At 33.5% G+C, this 12,963-nt stretch overlaps 1 protein-coding gene and 1 long non-coding RNA gene across 11 annotated transcripts in view; one reads left to right on the plus strand and one right to left on the minus strand.

Annotated features, from left to right (window-relative positions):
• Positions 1-12,963, plus strand: part of b3glctb (beta 3-glucosyltransferase b) — a 151,744-nt gene that overhangs the window by 36,033 nt on the left and 102,748 nt on the right. For 7 of the 10 annotated variants that reach the window (XM_087269623.1, XM_087269617.1, XM_087269618.1 and 4 more), the window contains 2 exon segments: positions 90-132; positions 8,325-8,434. Coding sequence is in view for 6 of the 10 variants with exons in the window: in XM_087269616.1 (XP_087125742.1) it covers positions 90-132; positions 8,325-8,434 (153 nt within the window). In the remaining 4 variants the exon portion in view is untranslated. 10 annotated transcript variants of the gene reach the window in all.
• LOC147842140 (uncharacterized) lies at positions 3,239-4,479 on the minus strand. Its single transcript, XR_015501358.1, has 3 exons — positions 4,380-4,479; positions 3,640-3,828; positions 3,239-3,396 (listed from the first exon to the last, which is right to left on the minus strand). It is a non-coding gene; the product is annotated as an uncharacterized LOC147842140 (long non-coding RNA).

Below are 12,963 nucleotides of genomic sequence, written 5' to 3' on the forward strand. Positions count from 1 at the left end.
TAAGTGTCATTTTAAAAGATAATGTACATTTTTAATGGCTCATTTGCATAAAAGTTTACAGTAACCACTTTATTTTTTAACTCTCGCAGAAACCTCCAAGAAGTGGCGCAGAAATGTATGGCCGACATATTGGTGAGTTGCACACTGTGGCGCATTGTTTACTTTGTAGTTGAAATACATGTAAAATAAGTGTAATTAGATAAAATTACAATGAGAAATGGGAGATATGAGCTTAAAAATATATTACAATATGTTCTGGTGTGCATTGCGCTAATGGTATTAATGACACTATAATTCACAAGTGTCCACTGAGAGACAAAAAGTCCTGTATCTTTAAAGAAAAGTATTATTTTCACATATTTTACATTCATTCAATTTCCTTTAGCCTAGTCCCTTATTTACTGTATCAGTGGTTGACACAGTGGAATGAACCGACAACTATTCCATCATATGTTTTACGTGGCGTATGCCTTTCCACACTGTAAAAAAAAAAAGTTGAGTAAACTTAAAATAATTAGGCAACCTATCACACATAGCTTTTTGAGTTAACTCAACAAACAGGGTTTAAAGACCAGTGAACTCAAAATATTTTGTTGAATTCTTTAGTTCTCTGAACAAGAAGTATCATGTTCACCCAACAAGACATTTTTGTTTGCTGAACAAAAAATGTCATGTTCAACCAACAGGATATTTTTGTTTGCTGAACAAAAAATGTCATGTTCACCCAACAGGATATTTTTGTTTGCTGAACAAAAAATGTCATGTTCACCCAACAAGACATTTTTGTTTGCTGAACAAAAAATATCATGTTCAACCAACAGGATATTTTTGTTTGCTGAACAAAAAATGTCATGTTCACCCAACAAGATATTTTTGTTTGCTGAACAAATATTATCATGTTTACTCAACAAGATCTTTTGTTTGCTGAACAAAAATTTTCACGTTTATTCAACAAGATCTTTTGTTTACTGAACAAAAATGATTGTTTACCCAACAAGATTTTTTTAGTTTACTGAACAAAATAAAACAAACTGATTCATTATGCATTTACTATTAATTTTTAGGATTCAAATTAAATACACAAGAATAGTCAATTCACTTTTTTTTATTTTTAACTGTGTTCAAATCACAATCCAAAACATTTGCATACAAAATCAGCATTTGACATTAGCCGTGTTCAGCATTGGGCTAGTTTGTACACAACTAGTACTGACTGTTTCCAGATTTGAAAAGATTGTACACTGCCTCAACATAAAATAACTGGCAACCTTACTAAAACCAAGCTATTAGTGTGTCTAAACACTCAAACCAGGTGAATATGCAATCATCTAATCAGAGTAAACCCTAAAAGCCACTCCATTCATACAGTCTTTAAAGTGTACTGCACTTTTGTCAACAAAGTACATAAAGTCCAAAAACAGACCTCAAAACATTGAAACAGTGGCACATTAGGAAGTGGTCACGGGTCAGTTGCCGTTACTGTGTGGAGTTTGAATGTTCTCCCTGCGTTCACGTGGGTTTCCTTTGGGTTCTCCGGTTTCCCCCACAGTCCAAAGACGTGTGGCACAGGTGAATTGGGTAGGCTAAAATTGTCCGTAGTGTATGTGTGAATGAGTGTGTATGGATGTTTTCCAGAGATGGGTTGCAGCCGGAAGGGCATACGCTGCGTAAAACAAGTTCATTGCGCTGTGGCGACCCCAGATTAATAAAGGGACTAAGCCGAAAAGAAAATGAATGAATGAATGAACTGAACTCTCGCAGATCATGTGCCACCAACCTCCATAAAACATGCTGAATCACTTAAAAAGTATATCTGAGTTCTTTTGGGTGTTCCATATTCAGTCTATACAAGAGGCTGAACAAGTAAGCGAAGGCTGCAGGCAGATGTGTGATATCCTGAAGTACTATGGCCTCCTCCAAGATTTTAGCGAGGTTCATCACATATTGCAGGGATGCAGAAGTGCCATTATCATCTTCCACCACAGTGAAGATTCCAATCCTTTAATCTCTGGTGCTGTGGTCTTCAGGGTCCTTGTCCTTATAGGAGATTAAGTAATGGGAAAATTAATTGATGTGTAATATTAATTACTACTTATTAATGTTATTACTATTATGCAAAGAAAATAAAAACATGTAATACTTTCGTACATACAAACAGTAACACTTTGAACAGTCTATAATATATAATAATTGAACAATATATTGACAACTTTTTAATATTTAGCAATTTTTTAAACTTTTATTTTACATAAAATTGCAAAGATTTACTTTTATTTGATACAGTTTCAATTGTGAAAGTTGTTTATTGTCCTGTTTAGAATATAACTGAGCCTTTAATTGTCATTCATAAGGGATTTATAAAGCATAAATAGTCCTCACTTTAGATTAGGTCACAACTGGATGAAGTTAAGCTCATAAAGCATATACTAACATACAAAGTAACTATTATTACATACCTTAATATTAGGATATTTAAATGTTAATTTGAATAGTTTATTAATCGTGTACTTAAGCATTCTGAATGATCTTAAAAACACCAACTATTCTTAAATAACTGGTTTGTAAATAATGCAATACTTAAATTAGTAATACAAATGAATCATTAAAGTTAAAAAAAATACAATCATTGAGCACTTCATGTAGAGTTATGCTTAACAGAAAATAAATTAACTATTCGCTAATACTAAATAAATTATTTATAGCGTGGAATTGGCAATCCCTCAAGAGCTGCTCTTTCTGGATCGGTGACAATATCAGTGACCTAAAGGAAAGTCATTTACAAAGGGTGTTTTACAATCTTATTGTTTTGTAAGTAAAAATGTACTTAGTACATTTAAATGAGCATAGTATTTTATTCATGCTGTTGAAAAAACACATGGCTTTATTTTTAAAAATAATTATAATAATAATTTAAAAAAAAATGTTTAGTTTCATGTGACAATTACTTTGAGTTAAAAACTACAGCTATTATTTTCTATTTTCCTCTTTGAATGTATTCATTTGAAATGGTCACTCAAAACAAGTGAAACATCTGTTATTTATCTTACTTCCATCTCAAAATCAAAACACAACTTGACACAATTAAAATTAATGCAAAAGGGCTGGACAATTAAATTGTTGCAATTACACTTTATTAGACTGTATTACCTGAGCATGAAATTCTTGACAGGACAAAATATGTTGCACATGTTAAAAACATCAGACGGGTGTATAAGAAAAAAAAAATCTTAATGAGTACCTGCTCATCCATCTTGTTTAAAGTTGTATCCATCTCTGGACCCATTGAATCCCTTCTTTTCTGTAGAGTTTCAGGAGAGGTGCTGTATATTTATCAAGTCACTCGATTAACTGTCTCAGGAGATCTACATTACAGATCTGAGAAAACTCTGTGCAGATCTACAATATACAAAAAAAACATACATATTAATTTTTACACATAATATATATATATATATATATATATATATATATATATATATATATATATATATATATATATGTAAATGTAAATATTTAAATGTTCAAATGCTAAATACAGATGTATTTTGAATTACCTATAATAATAATGTTGTTTGTTATTTTTAGCATTATCATTACTACCTTGAATGAAACCAAAGCAATTGCAATATAGTGACTTACCTCTTCCTTAAAGTCCAGGTTATCTCTCTCTAATTTCTTCCTGGCTAAATCTCAACAACTTCTTTTGGGCAAAGAGAAAAGGTTTCTTGCATCTGCTGGTGAATGACCGTCAAATTTCACTGATGATAGCAAGTCTCACCTCCTCAAGGAAATCTTGCATTGAATTATGTCATTGTCAATATTTCAGTCCTTTTGAGCAAAAAGAAAGAAAAATATGTATTTAGCCCTTTATATTTTTTTATGTAAATAAAAGCTAGCTGACTGTTAAAGCAAGTTGGTCTGAATATGATAGACATTTAGTCGAGCTAACAAATCAAGCAATGAATTACATGAAAATCACACGATTTTCACACAAATTACACAGTTAAACACGTCACCGTTTGTTCCACTGGCTCTGGTTCGAAGGGAAAAAAGGTTATGATGTGCGCAATGCTGACAGCAATCTAGATAAACAGGACATAATGTTATATTTGACTTGGATACCTGATCTGGTATGTTATATGATACTCATTGTATTAATCGTGAGTTATTAAAGCAAATGACTCGATTGAAATCGCTATTTGTTTCAAATACATTCACTCTAAACTTTTATTGATGTAAATAGCCAAAACCAAGTGCACGAAACAAGTAACTCACGGCTAAATTATAACAAATAGTTCCGTATTAGGATACACGCGCACATCAAAGCCAACATATCAAATAATATAACGTTAGATGACAACAAAAAAAGACATACATACCTATGATTTAGCAGAAACGTCGTTGGCCTGCTCTTAACTAGGGATGGCTGACGTGAAACTGATGTTTTGACACAGTGTCGAGATCCCGAAGCGCAAGTGTTTCGAATCACTGCACCGAAGCATGATCCGAAGCACCCAAGTCACGTGACTAAAGTGTTTCGAAACACCTAGTCACGTGACTAAAGCGATTCAAAGCATCGATCAGCTTAGAAACGTTTCGAGACCTGGTGAATCCTAACTTGACTGCCAAGGTCTCCAAATTATCTCTGTCTCAAATGGCTTAGAGCACTGTGGGTTTGCTTATTGATTCTATGCTTAGCATGATGTTTTGGGTTCGAATCCCGACTTCGAAATCATGGTTTTATGTATTTTAATCATGTTTCTGTTTTGTGTAGCCTAAATAGGATACAGCTACAGTTACGCCATCAATTTAGCATCATTTTTGTAACACTGTAAAACAATAATAAATATTTTTACAGTATGGTTGGGTTTAGGGTTTGGGTAGACATTAATAAAATACAATAAATGGGAAATTTAATGAATAATATAAATAATTCTTGATAACTTCAGGCCACCGTTTTTGATCTAGCAACAACCCTGTTTTAAGACAAACACAAGACATATTTATTCACAAATTGTTTATTCGGATATCAGACCAATGTTGAAACAAAACGATACAAGAGCAAAGCATTACCAACTGGTATTAAAGCATTTTAAAACAACTGCTGTTGACTGGCTTCGAAACCTACTACTCCTGCATGGATGTCTGACACCTTAACCACTGTACTATGTTACTTGAACGATTTCACTTTCACAAAGTGGGGTTTAATCCCTCAATTTGTTCAATCGTTCTTTGCTGAAGCTGTTTCAGTGCAATATATATAAAAAATGACCACTATATGTCACTGTAGAGTGAGGTTTCGAAACGTTTCGAAGCTTCGACACATTTGCTTCGACTGTTTCAGTGTTTCACGAAGCCTCGCTTTGCCCACCACTACTCTTAACCGCTCTATCACGGTCTCTCACATCATTAATACACTGGTAAAATAGATCGGGCAGTCAGATGGGTAGCACATCGCACAAAAACATGTATACAATTATATACAATCGATTATGAAAACGATTGACACGTAGCTCCGCAGAAAGAAAGATGGTTCGTTTTGTCGCGCGCACGTGACAGGTACCCCCTGCAGTGAGCTATGGAAGTAAATTGCGCATGCGCCAGAAGCTTATAAGGCGCATGCGCCAACAAGAAGGGCACGCATCAACGCAAAACTAAGAATTTTGTATTAGTTCAACGAAATATTTTAAGTTTTTCACATTGAAGCACCATATTTGTTGAACAAACTAACTATTATTTGTCAGCATTTCAAATGAAAATATTTAAATTCAGTTAACTTATTAATCTTTGTTCAGAGGACTTTTTGAAAGTTGGCGTTTTTACAGTGCAGCTGCAACCTAGTTCTAGGAAATACTTGGACTCAATCCAGTCACCTTCTTGCTGCGAGGTGACAGTGCTAACCACTGAGCCAAGCTGCCGCTCATATATATTTCTTAATATATATGATATAATAAATATTTTGGTCTGGTCACAAAAAGGAGTAACTTCGAACACTTGACTGATGTTTTGAAGTGAACTTATGTTAAAGTATGCCAGTAAATCTGTGAAAAGTGTCGTAAATGCAAAACTGTATGGCACACCTGTATTAATAGTACTAAAAATATCATTGCATTGACCGATTGTAGGTTTTATTGTCATTATTACAGTAATTACTACTTGGGTAACTACTTAAAACGATGGTGAGATGCCTTTATATGCATTTAGAGCAGAGGTGTCAAAGTCCAACTCCAGTTCCAACCCTGCTCTAACACACTAACCTGTGGGTTTCAAGCAAGCCTAAAGGACTTAATTAGTTTCATCAGGTGTGTTTAGTTAGAGTTGGAACTAAACTGTGCAGAGCTGTGGCCCTCCAGAAACTGAGGCTGTTTCTTAATTCTGAGAACGCTGAGAATGGACTTGTGTTCTTGTGATGATCGGTCTTGCCAGGTGTACTAGGAATAACAAACTCCGGAGACACAGAAAACGCGTCCTGTGAGAAATTAGATGCTGCGTTCTTCCTGATGGTCACATGACTTTGATGCGTTTTTAATGGAAAATATTTAAACATTACAGCATTCATAAAATGACTTATTGTTTTCCCCTTTTCAGAACATATACTATGCACAAATACTTTACAAATATACGTTGCACAATATAAATCAAACAGATTTAAATACGAATTTCAGCCGATAAACACCCTTAATGTGTTTATTCCTTTATCAAGATTTTCATGGTAATGTTTACTTTGACCGTTTCATTTAGGGAAACTACTGAGTTATTTAAGTTATATCTCTGAACTTTTATAATAAATCTATGTAAAATGCTGCACTTTCCACCTCCAGCCGCAATGACTTCTGGGACTCCTAGAGCGAGTTTGGTGCTCAAGTCTACATCAATGCGATATCAATAACGCGTTCAGGAACTTTCACGTGTCCTCCGTTTTTGTGGTCTTGAGTATTGAAACGGAACTTTGTCAGTTGATGATGACGTTACACGAGGACGCAAAACCGCTGAAGCACGCAAATTGAGAAACAGCCTTTTAAGTCAGCCTTGACAGTTTGACACCTGTGATTTAGAGAAAGTCTTACAAAATGTCCAGTTTGAATGTATTTGAGATAGGGATGTCCTGATCAGTTTTTTTTGCCCTGAAGTCCAAGTCTGAGTCATTTTATTTTGACTATCTGCTGTTACCGAAACCCGATTTGATACTTCTATAATGCATAAAAAGAATAAACAAGAGGGAAGCAACAGATCCAGGATGTTTCTTATTTTTATTTTATTCACCTTATTTTAACATTTAACAACTGTTAACAAGTAGAGCACTTCTGTGAGGTAGCTTGAACAATCAAGTAATAAATAGTATAAATTCTTCATTTTTGGAATAACAATTAAAAAAAACGCAAATAAAAACAAATAGCACCTCAACTTAAAATAACTGGCAGGCATGTAAACTAAAAAGAAATAAATAAATAAAAGTGCAAAGCCAGTAATGTGTTTTTAGGAACTATATATGCATAACTGTAGATGTGTTAAAAAATAGTAAAAAATATATATATATACAGTTGAAGTCAGAATTATTAGCCCCGCTTAGAATTGTTTTTCTTTTTAAAATATTTCCCAAATGATTGTTACCAGAGCAAGGACATTTTCACTGTACGTCTGATAATATTTTTTTCTTCTGGTGAAAGTCTTATTTGTTTTATTTTGGCTAGAATAAACACAGTTTTAAATTTTTTAAAACCATTTTAAGGTCAAAATTATTATCCCCTTTAAGCTATATATTTATAGATAGTCTGTAGATAGTCTACAGAACAAACCATCATTATACAATAACCTGCCTAATTACCCTAACCTGCCTAGTTAACATAATTATCCTAGTTAAGCCTTTAAATGTCACTTTAAGCTGTATAGAAGTGTCTTACAAAATATCTAGTCAAATATTATTTACTCTCATCAAGGCAAACATGAAATAAATCAGCTATTAGAGATTATTTTTTTAAAAACCATTATGTTTAGAAATGTGTTGAAAAAAATCTGCTCTCCGTTAAACAGAAATTGGGGAAAAACAGTAAACGGCTAATAATTCAGGGGGACTAATAATTCTGACTTTAACTGTGTGTGTGTGTGCGTGCATGTGTTCATGTGTGTGTGTACGTCCATATTTATTCTGTCCTGATAGGGAGGTAACGTCTGCTTCCGATCGAGTCTGAAACTGTGTGATTGGGCCCGATTTCTAATCATGTGATTGGATCTGGACATGCCTAATTTGAGCTAACTGAACATTTTACTTATGATAGAGAATATATAATAATAAATTTGCTTTTTCCTCTTTCTCTTTATGGAAGAACTGCGGGATGTGGTATTTGTGATACAGAGTCAGAGAAACTCATATCACACCCAGAGGGCCGAACAAAGAAGAAAAGAAATTCTCCATCAGGCTCAGACTGTAACCCAGGTACTTTTACTGCGTGTTTCATGTTGTTTATGCCAAACTCTTACCCTACCTTACCATCTGAATGTTGCAGTAAAATAATCAATAGACCAGGCACATCTTCTCCAGCTTCTTCCCCCCTACTTTACTTTCATTTTCTCCAACTCACAATAATTAATGTTTCAAAGTAGCTTTACAAAAGGTGCACATTATTGCAGCACAATCAAATTCAGAAGTTTATAAGTTACTATAACTTTATTAGTTACTAATAACTAATTAACTAGTAACTAATAGCTTTTAACAGTTAAAGTTATTACATATAAACATAGTTAACCTGCAGTTATATAGTATGTAGGTGATGTCAATGTGTACATGATCAATAAAGTGTACGTATTCCAAATACAGATGCAGAAAAACTGAATACTGATAAAATGATTGATAGCATGTATATGCACATTCTTTAAACAAAATACTGTAGCATTAATCATACACACGCACACATATCACAAATGTAAAATATATAATATATTATTATAATACAATATATAAATATGAAGAGTTTAGATGCAAAAGCTTCTAAAAGCCATTTATCTCGGACTCCTGTGTGTAGGATAACTGTGTGTAGGTGTGTAATCTTAATTTTATAGTGACAAATAAGTTATTTTCATTGAAATAACTGAACATAAACAGGAGGCTGAGAGAAATGCTCATTTTAGTAGAACATTTCAGGTGGCATTTAGAGGTTTTTGCATCTAAACTCTTCATATATAGACTTTTTGTAGATTTGTAGCCTTTTTTTTTTTTAGCAATAAATAGCCTTAGATTTTTGTTTATAGCTATCAGGAGTGCCACTGTTGTGCTGTTCTTCAGCTGTAGCACATCTTTTTACATCTTCAGATATTCTCTTTTACAGATCTTTGTTTTAAGGAGGGTTCATTTGAGTTTCTATTGCATTTCTATCAGTTGTACCAGTCTGGTCTTTCTCATCTTACCTCTGGCACAAATAAGACATTTTAACCCATGGAACTGCAGCTCACTGAATGTTTTCTCTTATTCAGACCATTCCTTGTCTGTAAATCTGATAATTGTGAGTGAAACATGAACATTTTCTTTTTTTTAAATTCAAACTGTCACAAACAACCATCTCTTATGAACGTTTATTTAAATGTGCTGTTAGTATATTTATTTTAAACACACAAAAAAAAGGTCTTTCAGTCTACTTTTTAAGTATACATATACATATACATATACATACATATACAGTAAGTATACTTGAGTACAGACAAGCCTACATTTGACCTATAAATGTTGACTGATATATACTGTACTTAAAAAGATTAAATGTGTATTCGGAGCACTTGTAGTTGTGTTTATTCCTTTGATTGAGTGGCCTATTAAATATTTTTTCAAACAATATTATGGTGTCAGAGGCTTAAGGTTAGTCTGAGACTAAACAGCATGTCTCAACTCAAAATAACTCACAGTGATGGATATTGGGATGGAGTGGGTAATATGTTTGTCTAATTTTTATTAAAGCTGTTTAAATACCCCAATTTAACTACACAGTAAAAAATGCTGGGTTCTACGCAATTCTTTCATGTTGTCCCAACACAAATCGATTAAGTTAACTTAATAGTTTTTACAAATTTAAGTGGATTGAAAATAAAACAATTAAGTTGAAAAAAAACTTCAAGAATGGTGTTGTTTTAACTGATTTTAAATATGTAGTTTGAATAAGCAGCAAAAATAATTGTGTGTAAGGCCTACCTTAGAGAAAAATAAAACAAACAGGAAAAATCTAAGTATACTTTAGTATAAGACATTAGAAAACTTAATTGTGGACTACTTGCGCACTTCAAGTTTACTAATATGAAACTTTTTTATATAATATTTATTTTTGCCCTTTTTTAGATAGGACAGTAATGAGAAAGGAAGCAACGTTGGAGAGAGAGAGGGGGTTGGGGGGGAGGGTCCAGGGGAGATTAGGGGTTGGGTAATGTCCTCGAGCCGGGATTTGAACTCGGGACGCCCTGACATGCTACTGCACCATATGTCGGCCCGCTAACCACTAGGCTATTGCACCGACTAATGTTACACTTAAAAGTATACATAGTAAAAAGAGGGCCAATTTAGTCCCAGGATGTATTCAAGTTGTAAAGTGACAGGTTTACTAATAGTACATAGCTGTTAGTATACTTATTAGATGAAGTATTCCTAAATACTGTATATACATAAATATATAACTAATTTATTCATTTTCTTTTCGGCTTAGTCTCTTTATTATTCAGGGGTCACCACAGTGAAATGAACCACCAACTTATCCATATGTTTCATGCAGTGAATGCCCTTCCAGCCACAACCCAGCAATGAAAAACACCCATACACACTCAATCACATGCATAAACTATGAACAATTTAGCTTATTTAATTCACCCTTACCCTATGTCTTTGGACTGTGGGGGAAACGAGAGCAGCTTAAGGAAACCCACACGAACATGGGGAGAAAATGCAAACTCCACACAGAAATGCCAACTGGCCCAGCCAAGGCTCGAACCAGCGACCTTCTTACTGTGAGGTGATTGTGCTACCCACTATGCCATCGTGACGTCTATTACTAAATATATTATATTTACTTATTAATACTTAAGTAAACTCCATAAGATGAACTCGAGAAGATGAAGTATACTTCTTGTTCAGAAAAGATGCCATGTTGCTATCATACCAAGTCACTTAAAGCACACTTCCACATTTTTAGATACCTGAAAATTAGTTTTGAATTTTATTTCCTTGATTTGTATATAAAAAAAGCAGATTCTTGGTGATCCAGGCACGTATAATTAAAAATGTATAGACGTTATTTACATGATTAACCACAAGATGGCACTGTTGTCTTAGGAAAAACACTTCTCCTTTTCATTAAGTTTATGTGAAATGTGCATTGGATTTCGACTTAGGTGCTGATATTTGTGTTCGATTTTTGATTACATACCGTTAAAGGCAAGTGGATGCATGTCAGAGTTCATTTCAGTCTGTGTGACGCATACGTGTGGTGATAAATCTCTCGGTTTCATCAGTTCAATCAGTAGCATCCAATTCTGCATTTTTTCGCCTGTGTGATCACTAAAACTGATGGGTGGAAACACACAGCATGTGTCTGTTATAAGATTTATGTGGCGTTTGTTTGTATGTCTGCCAGCACAAGCAGAATCGCGCATATGTTTGCATCTTCTTGTGCCCAATCCTGAATTCCTGGTTTTAGAGACACATTTGCTATACAGAATTGTACACTTGTTAAATACATTCTAATTATACAAAAATGGGTGGATAGATAGATAGATAGATAGATAGATAGATAGATAGATAGATAGATAGATAGATAGATAGATAGATAGAGCGTCTGCTAAATGACTAAATGTAAAAATAGATAGATAGATAGATAGATAGATAGATAGATAGATAGATAGATAGATAGATAGATAGATAGATAGATAGATAGATAGATAGATAGATAGATAGATAAAGCGTCTGCTAAATGTAAAAATAGATAGATAGATAGATAGATAGATAGATAGATAGATAGATAGATAGATAGATAGATAGATAGATAGATAAAGCGTCTGCTAAATGACTAAATGTAAAAGTAGATAGATAGATAGATAGATAGATAGATAGATAGATAGATAGATAGATAGATAGATAGATAAAGCGTCTGCTAAATGACTAAATGTAAAAATAGATAGATAGATAGATAGATAGATAGATAGATAGATAGATAGATAGATAGATAGAAAGATAGATAGATAGATAGATAGATAGATAGATAGATAGATAGATAGATAGATACATAGATAGATAGATAGATAGATAGGTAGGTAGGTAGGTAGGTAGGTAGGTAGGTAGGTAGGTAGGTAGGTAGATAGATAGATAGATAGATAGATAGATAGATAGATAGATAGATAGATAGATAGATAGATAGATAGATAGATAGACAAAAAGAACTTTGGCAAGATCTCTAAGAGGCTTTAAAAAACTAAGCTACCTGAAAAATCAAAACCGGGTTTTGATTTGATGTAATTAATATAAGTTAATTAATAAATAAAATGTATTTATGCAATATATTTGCAAGTATCCTCATTTTACAGCATTTTTACACAAGTGCCTAAAACTTACTTTGAACAGTACTGTAGCTTTGCAGGTAGGTTTTTTGAAGCATCTTAAATAGGGCTGCACAATATTGGAAAAATTTGACATTGCAATTTTTTTTGGTCACACTTTATTTTGATGGTCCATTTGTTGAGTTAAAGTTACATTGCAACTAATTCACATTAGATTATAAGTAGACTCTTTGGTCGGGGTTAGGGTTAGAGTAAGTGCAAGTTGACATGTACTTGCACGGTTTCTTATAGTCAGTTAAATGTCTGTTAAAAGAGCATGATCAACAGATATCAAGCAGACAGTTTACTAATACTCAAATGGTCCATCAAAATAAAGTGTTGCCTATTTTTTCTCTGCAATTATATATTGTGATATAAACACAATTTCCCCAGATGACT

This window comes from Danio rerio, chromosome 10 (genome assembly GCF_052040795.2).
Source record: "Danio rerio strain M-AB ecotype USA chromosome 10, GRCz13ab, whole genome shotgun sequence".
NCBI classification, from domain to species: domain Eukaryota; kingdom Metazoa; phylum Chordata; class Actinopteri; order Cypriniformes; family Danionidae; genus Danio; species Danio rerio.